The sequence below is a fragment of the Lucilia sericata genome, unplaced genomic scaffold, assembly GCF_015586225.1.
Source record: "Lucilia sericata isolate MDLA Ls3-8-SP2 unplaced genomic scaffold, ASM1558622v1 Contig000353F_arrow, whole genome shotgun sequence".
Lineage (NCBI taxonomy): Eukaryota > Metazoa > Arthropoda > Insecta > Diptera > Calliphoridae > Lucilia > Lucilia sericata.
The window spans coordinates 174,623-190,000 of record NW_023994373.1 but is presented as its reverse complement, the minus strand read 5'-3'; the positions used below and the strand labels follow the sequence as shown (position 1 = coordinate 190,000).

At 30.8% G+C, this 15,378-nt stretch overlaps 2 protein-coding genes across 4 annotated transcripts in view; one reads left to right on the top strand and one right to left on the bottom strand.

Moving 5' to 3' along the window:
- Window positions 1-15,378, bottom strand: part of LOC119604013 (putative uncharacterized protein DDB_G0289263) — a 280,690-nt gene that overhangs the window by 157,982 nt on the left and 107,330 nt on the right. The window lies entirely within an intron of this gene.
- LOC119604018 lies at window positions 10,494-11,292 on the top strand. The gene has a single exon (XM_037956352.1). It carries the CDS (start codon window positions 10,568-10,570, stop codon window positions 11,219-11,221), a length of 654 nt encoding a protein of 217 aa, XP_037812280.1. The 5' UTR covers window positions 10,494-10,567; the 3' UTR covers window positions 11,222-11,292.

Below are 15,378 nucleotides of genomic sequence, written 5' to 3'. Positions count from 1 at the left end.
CTAAACTGGTATTAGGATCATATAATATTTTAATCTAGAAAAAGTTCAAACCTTTATGAAGAAACAATAGACTTTTTTTTAACAAGATTTCATAAAAAATACATTGTTTGCAATTTGTTTATAAACAGCTTATTCAATTTATTAAGTAAATTTACAAAAACGTTAAAATTTTTCTTAAGCTTTATTAATAAACTAAACAATACTTTCAAATTTTGTACTAAAAATTATTAGTATTAAATTTTAAATAGCTGCCTAAAAGTATACTTTACTGTTTTAAATTAGATTTGATCTTAACCAGAGATGTAAACTGCAATGAATTTAAAAATTGTTAATGATCTTTTAAGTTCTTAATTTTATAATAAATAACATTTTTGGTCTTTTAAATTTTTACAAAAATTGTTCTTTGTATGAAAAACCTAAAATCAGCTGTTGATCCTCCAAATGATCAAGATCAGCTAAGTTTTGTGATCAAGCGAATTTTGTATAAAAACTATTTTTATATGAAAAACGTAAAATCGGCTGTAGATTCTTAATTTACGCATAAATCAAAAGAATAACAAAAATCTGTGATCATGCGAATTTTCTATCAAAAATCATAATTATTCGTGATCACTTTAATTTTTTATCAAAAATCGATTTTTACGAAAATCGATCGGATATAGATAGATCTTTACATAAAGCTCCAATTGAGCAAATAGTGATAATCTTAAAACACTTTACTCTTTCATTAAAAAACTATGTTTATATGAAAACCTAAAATTGGCCGAAGATCCTTAAATAACGCTCGAATTGAGAGATTCACAAATATCTAAGATCGCTCGAATTTTTTCTCCCAAATTGATATATTTCTTAAAAAATTCTTTGAAGTTTATGAACTTTTCTGAAACATTACTTAAATTTTCAAAAATATTTTCTCTCAACAAAATTTACTTTTCAAAAGGCAACCACGCAAGGTTATTCATACTAATCGTGTCAATGTTAAGCGAGATTTGAAAATGATCTTGAAACTAACAATTGAGTTAAATACAAAAAAAAAAAAAAAAAAAAACAATTTATATAATTCATTGATAACATAAAGTAAGAAACATTCTAAATAAGCAATAAATTTTACGTTAATAAATATTGGAAGTGTCTTAAGATGACTAAAACCATTCATATTTTATTAAGTTGTAAATGTTTGAATTTAACATGCAACTAGACGACATTCAAAATATATTTACAGTGGTAGTGGGTTTTCCAAATATGTGGAAAACCAAACGCCATTGTCGTTAAGAGAACTTGTCGCCAACATGAGTTGAGCAACTTGCTCTACGGCCACTGTCTTAAAGTGTAATGTGATGGCTATTTGTTGCAAATTCATTTGAATGTTGTTAAAGTTTCTTATCGATAATTTTTGAATAGTTTAATACATCAAAAGCTTAACTATCCTTGACTACAGTTTTAACTTACAGGCGGTGTTTTAACTTATACACAATTTGTTTTTCTGTATTAAATTTTACACTCACAAAGTCAATCGGTTTATAGCAAATGGTAAGCAATCATGTGTTATAAAACTAAAAAAAATCTAATAATTGATCAAGACATAAAGTCAGGTTTTGTGTAGAACACGCGAAGCAGAGTTTTTAAAGAATAAGTTCTTGAAGCAGCTGACAGTTACGCTTAAACTTTTAGTCTAAATCATAGTTTAAGCTATAGCATAATTAAAAGTGTAAACCACAATGTAGACTAGACTATAGATTAGACTATAGACTAGACTATAGACTAGACTATAGACTAGACTATAGACTAGACTATAGACTAGACTATAGACTAGACTATAGACTAGACTATAGACTAGACTAGACTATAGACTAGACTATAGACTAGACTAGACTATAGACTAGACTATAGACTAGACTATAGACTAGACTATAGACTAGACTATAGACTAGACTATAGACTAGACTATAGACTAGACTATAGACTAGACTATAGACTAGACTATAGACTAGACTATAGACTAGACTATAGACTAGACTATAGACTAGACTATAGACTAGACTATAGACTAGACTATAGACTAGACTATAGACTAGACTATAGACTAGACTATAGACTAGACTATAGACTAGACTATAGACTAGACTATAGACTAGACTATAGACTACTATAGACTAGACTATAGACTAGACTATAGACTAGACTATAGACTATACTATACACTAGACTATAGACTATACTCTAGACTAGACTATAGACTAGACTATAGACTAGACTATAGACTAGACTATAGACTAGACTATAGACTAGACTATAGACTAGACTATAGACTAGACTATAGACTAGACTATAGACTAGACTATAGACTAGACTATAGACTAGACTATAGACTAGACTATAGACTAGACTATAGACTAGACTATAGACTAGACTATAGACTAGACTATAGACTAGACTATAGACTAGACTATAGACTAGACTATAGACTAGACTATAGACTAGACTATAGACTAGACTATAGACTAGACTATAGACTAGACTATAGACTAGACTATAGACTAGACTATAGACTAGATAGACTAGACTATAGACTAGACTATAGACTAGACTATAGACTAGACTATAGACTAGACTATAGACTAGACTATAGACTAGACTATAGACTAGACTATAGACTAGACTATAGACTAGACTATAGACTAGACCATAGACTAGACTATACTAGACTATAGACTAGACTATAGACTAGACTATAGACTAGACTATAGACTAGACTATAGACTAGACTATAGACTAGACTATAGACTAGACTAGACTATAGACTAGACTATAGACTAGACTATAGACTAGACTATAGACTAGACTATAGACTAGACTATAGACTAGACTATAGACTAGACTATAGACTAGACTATAGACTAGACTATAGACTAGACTATAGACTAGACTAGACTAGACTATAGACTAGACTAGACTATAGACTAGACTAGACTAGACTAGACTATAGACTAGACTAGACTATAGACTAGACTAGACTAGACTATAGACTAGACTAGACTAGACTATAGACTAGACTAGACTAGACTATAGACTAGACTAGACTATAGACTAGACTATAGACTAGACTATAGACTAGACTATAGACTAGACTATAGACTAGACTATAGACTAGACTATAGACTAGACTATAGACTAGACTATAGACTAGACTAATGTTATTGACATAACTATAGTCTGAACTATAGACTAAGGTCAAGATGAAATAATATACTATAGTCAAGACTAAACGCAAAACTATAGTCCAGACTATAGGCTTTACTATAGTCCGGACTAAAAATTTATTTAATTCTTTAAATGATTATTACACTCCTTTACTCTTCCAATCAAAAAACTCATATTTGTTATAAGCTGCAATTTTCAAGCTCAACTTAACTTTAAAGTAATTCTTTTTGGCAACAATTTGTAAAGCTATTTAATCGTTCTGGTTGAATGTCTGTCAGTCAGTCCGTCAGCCATTGAGTTTTGATGAATTGTTTTCAATTTGACGTTAATGCTTAAGTTAAAGCAGCAATATACTATTAATAGACTTATACATTAGCAAAAATGCACGCATGCGCACAACACACTTGCATTCACAAAACAAGTGCAACAATAGTTGTTGTTACAGTTTAATAATACCGAATAATTTGTTGTTGCAACTTGTGATCTACTCTATTAAATTAATTTCAACAAACAACAATGAATATTAAGTTCATTGTAAGATCACTGAACAACTGAATTATTGACTGACAACAACCAGTGATTGCATCATATTTAACACTTGAATTGTAAAATGAAACTTATAAAGAAAAAACGATGAAAAAAATCCTAAAAATTATGAAATTTGACTATGTTTGAAACAAATTATTAGATTTTGGTTTTTATTACTATTACCTATAATTTGTTGTAGCTTTATTGTTGGTTTAATATAACCAATCATATTGTTTTTTTGGCAAACAACCTGCGTTTATACTCCAATAATTATCCACTACTTCGATTAAAGTTTTTTTGTATGCCATTCTTAAGACAAGGCTAAATAATGGAAATTGTTTTAGGTTTTTCATTTCATTTAGTTAATAATGTTTTTTTTGTAGTCTATACCTAGAAATATAATTATTATTATTGTGTTTTTTCTAATGCATTTACAAGTTGTTTTATGTAGTTTTTGTTTGTTAACGATTGAATTGCAAAATATTTTGGGTTTTTTAATTAAAAGTACATGTTTTTGTTGAAAAAGGTTTAATTTATTGCAGAATAGCTATTTATTCTCATGTGAAAACGTAAATATTGCAAAAAAATACGGAAATTGTAAAAGGGTAGTCGAGACTACTGTCTAAACTACATAGTATTTATGTACAACAAAAACCGTAGTTTAAAATGTTGACTTAACTATACTTTAGATCATGGGATAAGCTTTAGCTTAGTCAATTTATAGACTAAACTATAGTCAAGAGTATAGACTGAATAACAGTCCAACCTATAGTCAATTATGTAGTCATTACTATAGAGTAAAAGCTAGTCAAATAAGACCTAAGTTAATACTACAGTTTAAACTATTAACTATATTCTAGATTATGGCTAAAATATACATATATAGTAAAGACCAAACTATAGATAAGACCTTCAACTAAACTTTGGTCCAGACTATAGACTAAACTATAGTGAAGACCTTAGACTAAACTATAGCCTATACACTAAATTATAGTCACCTTTATAGACTAACTGATAGTCAAGACTATAGACTAAACTATAGTCAAGACTATAGACTAAACGATAGTCAATATTAAAGACTAAACTATATTTAATAGTAAAGACTAAACTATAGTCAAAACCTTAGACTATAGTCAAGACTATAGACCAAACTATAGTCAAGACCATACACTAAATTATAGTGAACATTATAGAATTACCGATAGTAAAGACTATAGACTAAACGATAGTCAATACTATAAACTAAACTGTAGTCAGGACTTAAGACTAAACTATAGTCTAGACTATAGTCAACATTATAGACTACTATATTTAATACTATAGACTAAACTATAGTATAGATTATAAACTAAACTATGGTCGATAGAATATAGAATAAACTATAGTCAAGTCTATAGACTAAACTATAGTATAGACTATAGGCTGCTAAACTATTGTCAAGACTACAGACTAAGCTATAGATGAAACTATAGTCAAGACTAAATCATAGTCAAGACTATGGACTAAACTTTAGTCAAGATTGCAGACTAAACTATATTCAACACTATAGAATAAACTATAGTCAATATTATAGACTAAACTACAGAGAAGACTATAGACTAAAATAGTAAAAACTGTAGAATAACTAAATATGGACTAAACTTTAGTCAAGACAATAGACTAAACTTTATTCAATACTATAGACTAAACTATAGTCAGGACTATAGACTAAACTAAACTCAAAACATTAGACTAAACTATAAACTATAGTTAAGACTATAGACTTGCTATAGACTATAGTCTATATATAGACCAAACTATAGTCAAGACTAAACGATAGTCAATACAATAGACTAAACTATACTTTATACTAAACTTTGGTCTACATTATAGTTTAAACTGAAGTCCAGAATATTGACTAAACTATAGTCAAAACTATAGACTTAACTATAGTCAGTACTGTAGACTAAACCAAAGATTAGACTATAGACTAAACTAAAGACTAGACTATAGACTAAACTATAGCGAAGTCTATAGGCTGAACTATAATTAATACTATAAACTATAATACAGGATAAACTATAGACTATAGCCTAATATGTAGCAAAAACTATAGTCAAGACTATAGAACAAACTAAAGTCTAGACTCGAGACTAAACTATAGTCAAGACTATAGACTAAACCATAGTCATAGAATAAACTATGGGCTATTTAAACTATACTTATAACTATGTTCTAAGACTGTGAATAATCAAAACTATAGCCTAATCTGTAGTAAAGACTAAGTTTAAATTGTAGCTATATTTATATGATAGATAAACTTTAAACTGTAAATATATTTTTTTTAGCGGCAGACGTATTGGGATATAATTTTTCAAATTTTAATCCTATCACAAATTATATCAAAATGACAAAACATAAACCAATTTGTCATTTAAATGTCTATTAAAACTAATCCACATAATATCCCTTATTAATCTTATCTAAAACATTTAAAAACAGTAGCTAAATTTCTAATTAATCTACATTCCAGTTATAGAAACAAATGCACTTATTTAGTTCATTATTTTTAAAATCGCAATATTTATTTCAAATATATAAAAGTTAAACACTATGATTTACAATATTCAATATAAGATTATAAATCAAATTCAAATAAAGAAATTCAAACACCTTTTTCAATTTATGGCTGGGACTGACGTTCAAATTTATTTTCGTATTAAACATTTCGCGATGTATGAACATTATATTGTTATGATTTTAGTCGTATTTTTATAATATGAATGAGTGGCGTGTATACTTGTCATAAATTTGATAACTGAATATAAAAATATTTAGTGGCTGCCATCTTAAGTGGCAATTTAAAGAATAATAATAAGTGTATGATTGTCTTTTTTGGGGGGTTAATGTTGTGCTGTTTGAGTCCTTATCTTTCGTAGTCATACTGATAATACGAGGGGTGTAACTGCTTTCTAAGTTATCATTTAATATGCATGTTCATGTTTGATATTTATGACCCTCGTATTTGTTTGTACCAATAGGTGGTGAAAATTTGACACCACACAACTAACATAATATTTTGAACATTATTCCATATATTGTCTATCAAAATAACATTAATGTGGGACATAATTGGCATTTTTTTTCAACTTTTCATCATCAATATACATATTTTATATAGTTATATAAATTATATTTTGGAATTCATTATTTCAAATTAATTTTGTTATTAGTGTCAATTTTCTAATTGAGTGGTGTTAAAGGTATCAATGTTTATAATTATCATACAAACAAAGACAGATAATTATTATCAATGAAATTTACTACGACCTTTCTAGAAATTTACTTATTGTTTAAAGTTTAACCCATTTATTGAAGGAAATTTTTTTATACATTATTTAAGCATTAATTTCCGTTTTGAGTTCCAAGTGCTATTTCCAGTCTTGATACAGATATCAAAACTTTGGATAGATGTTTTGATTTTGTAGGCAAACGGACATTGTATTTAAATATATTTATATGGAATACATGAAATAAAGTATAGTGGGTCATTGCCCGACACATAATACCCTACACAATTTATGACGATATTTAAATTAGTCTATAGTCTAGTCTATAGTCTAGTGTATAGTCTAGTGTATAGTCTAGTGTATAGACCTAGTGTATAGTCTAGTCTATAGTCTAGTCTATAGTCTAGTCTGGTCTTAGTCTGGTCTATAGTCTAGTCTAGTCTATAGTCAGTCTATAGTCTAGTCTATAGTCTAGTCTATAGTCTAGTCTATAGTCCTAGTCTATAGTCTAGTCTATAGTCTAGTCTATAGTCTAGTCTATAGTCTAGTCTATAGTCTAGTCTATAGTCTAGTCTATAGTCTAGTCTATAGTCTAAGTCTATAGTCTAGTCTATAGTCTAGTCTACTAGTCTAGTCTATAGTCTAGTCTATAGTCTAGTCTATAGTCTAGTCTATAGTCTAGTCTATAGTCTAGTCTATAGTCTAGTCTATAGTCTAGTCTATAGTCTAGTCTATAGTCTAGTCTATAGTCTAGTCTATAGTCTAGTCTATAGTCTAGTCTATAGTCTAGTCTATAGTCTAGTCTATAGTCTAGTCTATAGTCTAGTCTATAGTCTAGTCTATAGTCTAGTCTATAGTCTAGTCTATAGTCTAGTCTATAGTCTAGTCTATAGTCTAGTCTATAGTCTAGTCTATAGTCTAGTCTATAGTCTAGTCTATAGTCTAGTCTATAGTCTAGTCTATAGTCTAGTCTATAGTCTAGTCTATAGTCTAGTCTATAGTCTAGTCTATAGTCTAGTCTATAGTCTAGTCTATAGTCTAGTCTATAGTCTAGTCTATAGTCTAGTCTATAGTCTAGTCTATAGTCTAGTCTATAGTCTAGTCTATAGTCTAGTCTATAGTCTAGTCTATAGTCTAGTCTATAGTCTAGTCTATAGTCTAGTCTATAGTCTAGTCTATAGTCTAGTCTATAGTCTAGTCTATAGTCTAGTCTATAGTCTAGTCTATAGTCTAGTCTATAGTCTAGTCTATAGTCTAGTCTATAGTCTAGTCTATAGTCTAGTCTATAGTCTAGTCTATAGTCTAGTCTATAGTCTAGTCTATAGTCTAGTCTATAGTCTAGTCTATAGTCTAGTCTATAGTCTAGTCTATAGTCTAGTCTATAGTCTAGTCTATAGTCTAGTCTATAGTCTAGTGTATAGTCTAGTCTATAGTCTAGTCTATAGTCTAGTCTGGTCTATAGTCTGGTCTATAGTCTAGTCTAGTATAGTCTAGTCTAGTCTAGTCTAGTCTAGTCTAGTCTAGTCTAGTCTAGTCTAGTCTAGTCTAGTCTAGTCTAGTCTAGTCTAGTCTAGTCTATAGTCTAGTCTATAGTCTAGTCTATAGTCTAGTCTATAGTAGTCTATAGTCTAGTCTAGTCTAGTCTATAGTCTAGTCTATAGTCTAGTCTATAGTCTAGTCTAGTCTATAGTCTAGTCTATAGTCTAGTGCTATAGTCTAGTCTATAGTAGCTATAGTCTAGTGGTCTAGTCTATAGTCTAGGTCTATAGTCTAGTCTAGTATCTAGTCTATAGTCTAGTCTATAGTCCTAGTCTATAGTCTAGTCTATAGTCTAGTCTATGTCTAGTCATGTCTAGTCTATAGTCTAGTCCTTATGTCTAGTCGATAGTCTAGTCTATAGTCTCGTCTATAGTCTAGTCTATAGTCTAGTCTATAGTCTAGTCCTATAGTCTAGTCTATAGTCTAGTCTATAGTCTAGTCTATAGTTCTAGTCTATAGTCTAGTCTATAGTCTAGTCTATAGTCTAGTCTATAGTCTAGTCTATAGTCTAGTCTATAGTCTAGTCTATAGTCTAGTCTATAGCTAGTCTATAGTCTAGTCTATAGTCTAGTCTTATAGGTCTAGTCCTATAGTCTAGTCTATTAGTCCTAGTCTATAGTCTAGTCTATAGTCTAGTCTATAGTCTAGTCTATAGTCTAGTCTATAGTCTAGTCTATAGTCTAGTCTATAGTCTAGTCTATAGTCTAGTCCTATAGTCTAGCTATAGTCTAGTCTATAGTCTGTCTAGTCTATAGTCTAGTCTATAGTCTAGTCTATAGTCTAGTCTATAGTCTAGTCTATAGTCTAGTCTATAGTCTAGTCTATAGTCTAGTCTATAGTCTAGTCTATAGTCTAGTCTATAGTCTAGTCTATAGTCTAGTCTATAGTCTAGTCTATAGTCTAGTCTATAGTCTAGTCTATAGTCTAGTCTATAGTCTAGTCTATAGTCTAGTCTATAGTCTAGTCTATAGTCTAGTCTATAGTCTAGTCTATAGTCTAGTCTATAGTCTAGTCTATAGTCTAGTCTATAGTCTAGTCTATAGTCTAGTCTATAGTCTAGTCTATAGTCTAGTCTATAGTCTAGTCTATAGTCTAGTCTATAGTCTAGTCTATAGTCTAGTCTATAGTCTAGTCTATAGTCTAGTCTATAGTCTAGTCTATAGTCTAGTCTATAGTCTAGTCTATAGTCTAGTCTATAGTCTAGTCTATAGTCTAGTCTATAGTCTAGTCTATAGTCTAGTCTAGTCTAGTCTAGTCTAGTCTATAGTCTAGTCTATAGTCTAGTCTATAGTCTAGTCTATAGTCTAGTCTAGTCTAGTCCATAGTCTAGTCTATAGTCTAGTCTATAGTCTAGTCTATAGTCTAGTCTAGTCTAGTCTAGTCTAGTCTAGTCTAGTCTAGTCTATAGTCTAGTCTATAGTACAGTCTATAGTTTAGTCTAGTCTATAGTCTAGTCTATAGTCTAGTCTATAGTTTAGTCTATAGTCTAGTCTATAGTCTAGTCTATAGTCTAGTCTATAGTCTAGTCTATAGTCTAGTTTATAGTCTAGTCTATAGTCTAGTTTACAGTCTAGTCCATGGTCTAGTCTATAGTATAGTCTACAGTCTAGTCTATAGTCTTGTAGATAGTCTAGGAAACATTAGTAAGTTTTGGCACAGCCGCACTCTTCCATGTTTTGAGTCCAATTTCGCGACTTAGTGGATTTTAGTCATAAGATTTTGAAATATTTGTTATATATTATTTTGAAATAATGTGATTATTCTAGTTTAAAAGTAAAAGACAATAACCTTCTCCTAAATAGCAATAAAAAGCGATTTAAGTACATATACAAATTTCAAGTAGTAGATTTCTTATCTCTTAATACTTTAACTAATCAAGAATACTAGATCGGTTTACGAATATTTGCCAAACGAAAGTCAAAGAAAACTTATCATTAAAATTCTCAAGTATAAAACAAAGAAACCTTCAGAAATTAGAACAGTGCTAAATTTTTACCAATATTCTAAACAACAAACTTTAAACCAATAAAATGAAAACAATTTTCACAATTTTTGCCTTGTGCTTGGTGGCTGTAAATGCCGGTACTATTGCCCAACCACCCATTAACTATGAGGGCATGGTCGATGATGTTATAAATGAAATGGGTCAAATTGCTAAAGAGGCTGCTGTAGCTCTGCAACATCAAGTTGAGGAAATTGTTTTGGATCCTTTGCATCAAGTGGAGGCTGCCGTCGAAAGTATTGAAGAATTGCGTGAAGAAAATGATGTTTGTGTAGCAGCTGAAGATGAGAAGGTAGTGGCCACCGTTGATGCTATGCACAAGGAAATGACTGTATGTGGTGCTGTAGCTGCCAAGTCTTCTGCTGAAATCATGACTGATATCAGCGCTGCCACCCAACAATTGGTATTCGATGGTTATGATGTTTTGCGTACATATCAGAAATGCCAGAGATATACCAACAGTGTATTGAAGAATTCCTGCTATGCCCGTTTAACCATTAAGGCCACTCTGTATATCAACAATGCTCGCAAATCTATTAAGACCATTAAGCAGAGCACCAATGAACGTATACCTGCTGTTATGGTCGATGCTGATGCCTGCACCCATGAGGCTGCCGATGTTGCCATTGAAGAATTGGATCATATTCAAGCCAATATTAATGTATGCATTGCTAAGGCCTAAATGGAAATTGGACTATGTTGTGATTGTTTATATGAAATAAATTTTTAAACTGTGATTTGTTGAAATTGTAATTAGTGTTCTGAATTTTTGAAATTTTTAGCTGGGTTCTAAAGAAAATGTTTTTGAGAGTTGTTTGTGTTTTTAATTGGTTGCTAAAAATTGGTTTAATTATTTGTTTTGTGGCAATTTTTTTAAATGACTCAATTACTAGAACATTTTTTTTCGCTTACAAAAAAGTAATTACTTGAAAGATAATTGCCATCATACTAAATTTGAGGTTTGAAATAATCTTGTTTTACAACTTGTTGTTAAAATCTGTTTTAAAATTTGAGTAAATGTCAAAGCCAATACGAAACAAATGGGAAAGGTTGGCTGGTCCAACCTATATACACTAGTTCTGAGAATATTTAAATTGCGATTTGACTTTTAGAATTTTAATAAAATATTTATGTTCAATTTTAAATTATTTATTGATGTTTAGATCATCATCATAGTTTAAGAAATTTGTACAACATAATTAATAATTTTCAACACTTAACACTAAACACAATTTCATAATAAACTCTTAAGCTATTGCTTACAAAGAATTAATTTAAATACTATAATTATTAAGATTCCAAATAAATACTTTTTTTAAATTTATTAATATTCAAGCCAGAAATGTTGCAACAAAACATTTTAAAGGCCAACACCAAACGACTACTTGCCAAAACGTTTGACAAGGTTGTTCTAAATTAAAACAAATACGTATTTATTTAAACTTATGTTAAAAACTACATATGTTTGTATATTTGCTAAACAAAATACGTTAAATAAAAATAAATTAAATTAATCGAAAATTTAACCTTGACCATAAACTTTAACTGTAAAATCTTTATAGAGAATCTAATAGCAAGATTCTTTTAAAAACAATTGTTATGTACCAATAAAAGTACTCAAACTTAGCATGTTAACTAGAGATATATTTACTTATACTAGTTAGCTGTAAAAATACTAGTTACGAGTTTATTACCACCGTCCACCACAAAGTTCTGAGTCGTTTTTTTCTGCTTGAGTTAAGAGCAACATTTACTTGACTTTAACAAATTGGTTTAAAGAGTTGTAGTTGTTGCTGGATTTGCTATTCTGAGCAAACCAGTTTGTTATAAAAAGCCACAACAAAGACTAGAGCACTAATTTGCCATGTTAATAAAGCGAAGAAGGAGAGATTACGATGTGATTAAAAAAGTAGCAGCTGACAACCAATGAAGCTACGAACCAACCGACCAACAACTAAGTAGTAACTAAGTAACTAACTAACTAACTAACTAACTAACTAACTAACTAACTAACTAACTAACGAACGAACGAACGAACGAACGAAGAACGAACGAACGAACGAACGAACGAACGAACGAACGAACGAACGAACGAACGAACGAACGAACGAACGAACGAAACGAACGAACGAACGAACGAACGAACGAACGAACGAACGAACGAACGAACGAACGAACGAACGAACGAACGAACGAACGAACGAACGAACAAACGAACGAACGACGAACGAACGAACGAACGAACGAACGAACGAACGAAAACGAACGAACGAACGAACGAACGAACGAACGAACGAACGAACGAACGAACGAACGAACGAACGAACGAACGAACGAACGAACGAACGAACGAAACGAACGAACGAACGAACGAACGAAAGAAACGAACGAAGAACGAACGAACGAACGAACGAACGAACGAACGAACGAACGAACGAACGAAGAACGAACGAACGAACGAACGAACGAACGAACGAACGAACGAACGAACGAACGAAACGAACGAACGAACGAACGAACGAACGAACGAACGAACGAACGAAGAAACGAACGAACGAACGAACGAACGAAAACGAACGAACGAACGAACGAACGAACGAACGAACGAACGAACGAACGACGAAGAACGAACGAACGAACGAACGAACGAAACGAACGAACGAACGAACGAACGAACGAACGAAACGAACGAACGAACGAACGAACGAACGAACGAAAACGAAAGACGAACGAAACGAACGAACGAACGAACGAACACAAAACGAAAACGAACGAAGAACGAACGAAAACGAACGAACGAACGAACGAACGAACGAACGAACGAACGAACACGAACGAACGAACGAACGAACGAACGAACGAACGAACGAACGAAACGAACGAACGAACGAACGAACGAACGAACGAAAAGAAAGAACGAACGAAACGAACGAACGAACGAACGAACTAACTAACTAACTAACTAACGAACTAACGAACGAAACTAACTAACGAAACGAACAATAACGAACGAACTAACGACGAACTAACTACTAACTAACTAACTAATAACTAACTAACTAAAATAACTAACTAAACTAACTAACTAACTAACTAACTAAAACTAACTAACTAACTAACTAAACTAACTAACAAACTAACTAACTAACTAACTAACTACTAACTAACTAACTAACTAACTAACAAACTAACTAACTAACTAACTAACTAACTAACTAACTAACGAACTAACTAACTAACTAACTAACTAACTAACTAACTAACTAACTAACTAACTACTAACTAACTAACTAACTAAACTAACTAATTTCTGTAGAAGAAAAAATAAAATTTAGGAAAAATTTTCTATATAAGAAAATTTTGCAAACATTTTCTATAGAAGAAAATTTTGCAAACATTTTCTATAAAAGAAAATTTTGCAAAAATTTTCTAAAGAAGAAAATTTAGTAACAAATTTCTAGAGAAGAAAATTTAGCAAAAATAAATATGAAAAAAAATTTTGCAAAAAATTTTCTATTCAAAAAATTTAGCTAAAATTTTTCTTTTAAAAAAATTTATATTTTGAAGAAATTTTTTTATATTTATAGAAAATTTACGAAAAATTTCTATTTTGAAGAAAATTTTCCTATAATGAAGAAAATTTAGCAAAAATTTTCTATATTAAAGAAAATTATGCATAAATTTCCTTTTTAAGAAAAATTTTGAAAAAATGTTTATACCCTACACCACTTTAGTGGGGAGGGTATATTGGATTTGTGCTGATGTTTGTAACATACAAAAATATTCATCCTAGACCCACCTTAAAGTATACCAATCGGCTTAGAATCGTTTTCTGAGTCGATTAAGCTATGTCCGTCCGTCCGTCCGTCTGGCTGGCTGTCCATGTAAACTTTGTGCGCAAGGTACAGGTCGCAATTTTCAAGATAATTGGATGAAATTTGGCACACACTCTTTTTTTGACTCAAGGACGAAGCCTATTGAAAATGGTTGAAATCGGTCCATTATTTCACCTAGCCCCCATAGAACAGAACCCCCCGAAAAGGGCTTCTGAGCTCATAATTATGTTAAATATACAGATATATCGATAAAATACGTCACAACTAAGTTTTATAGAAGTCTTGATGACCCTGCCAAATTTCATAAAGATCGGGCCCCATTTGACCCTAGCTCCCATACAAAGTCCCCTTCAGAAAATTACTTGAATGTCCCAAATTAACTTATAAACACAAATATCGCGATGAAATTCAGCACAATAAAATATTATGTAAATATAAATATATTCACAAAATTTTATCGGGCTTGGTCCATATTTGCCCCTAGCCCCCATATAAAGCCTCTTTCAGAAAATTAGTTTTTTATCCATAAATTGCTTAAATGCATCGGAACAAGGGAATATTGAAAATAAATGCTTTACTATGAAAAATAAATCACATTTAATATTCATAACTGGTGTAGGGTATCATATGGTCGGCCTCGCCCGACTATACTTTCTTACTTGTCTATATTGAAGAAGATTTAGCAAAAACTTTCTATATTTTAGAAAACTTTTCAATAGATGAAAAATTTACAAAAAACTTTATATTGAAGAATATTTTCAAAAGGAAATTTATTTATCTAACTTTTTTTAAATATTTAAAATTATCAAAAAATTATCAGTGCTATTTTTATGTCCTTGCCTGTACGTATACATCACTTTGTTTACATATTCTTTTGCTATAGAAAAAAAAACGTTATGAATAAAAAATAGTTTTCAACTCAGAATAAAAATAAATTTAAACTTGAATAAAATAATTTGAGTGAAGTTTAATTCACACATACAGTCGCACAAATATTGGCAAA

Coding starts and splice junctions, on each gene's coding strand:
- LOC119604018 (XM_037956352.1), top strand. CDS start 10,568: ATGAAAACAATTTTCACAATTTTTGCCTTGTGCTTGGTGGCTGTAAAT.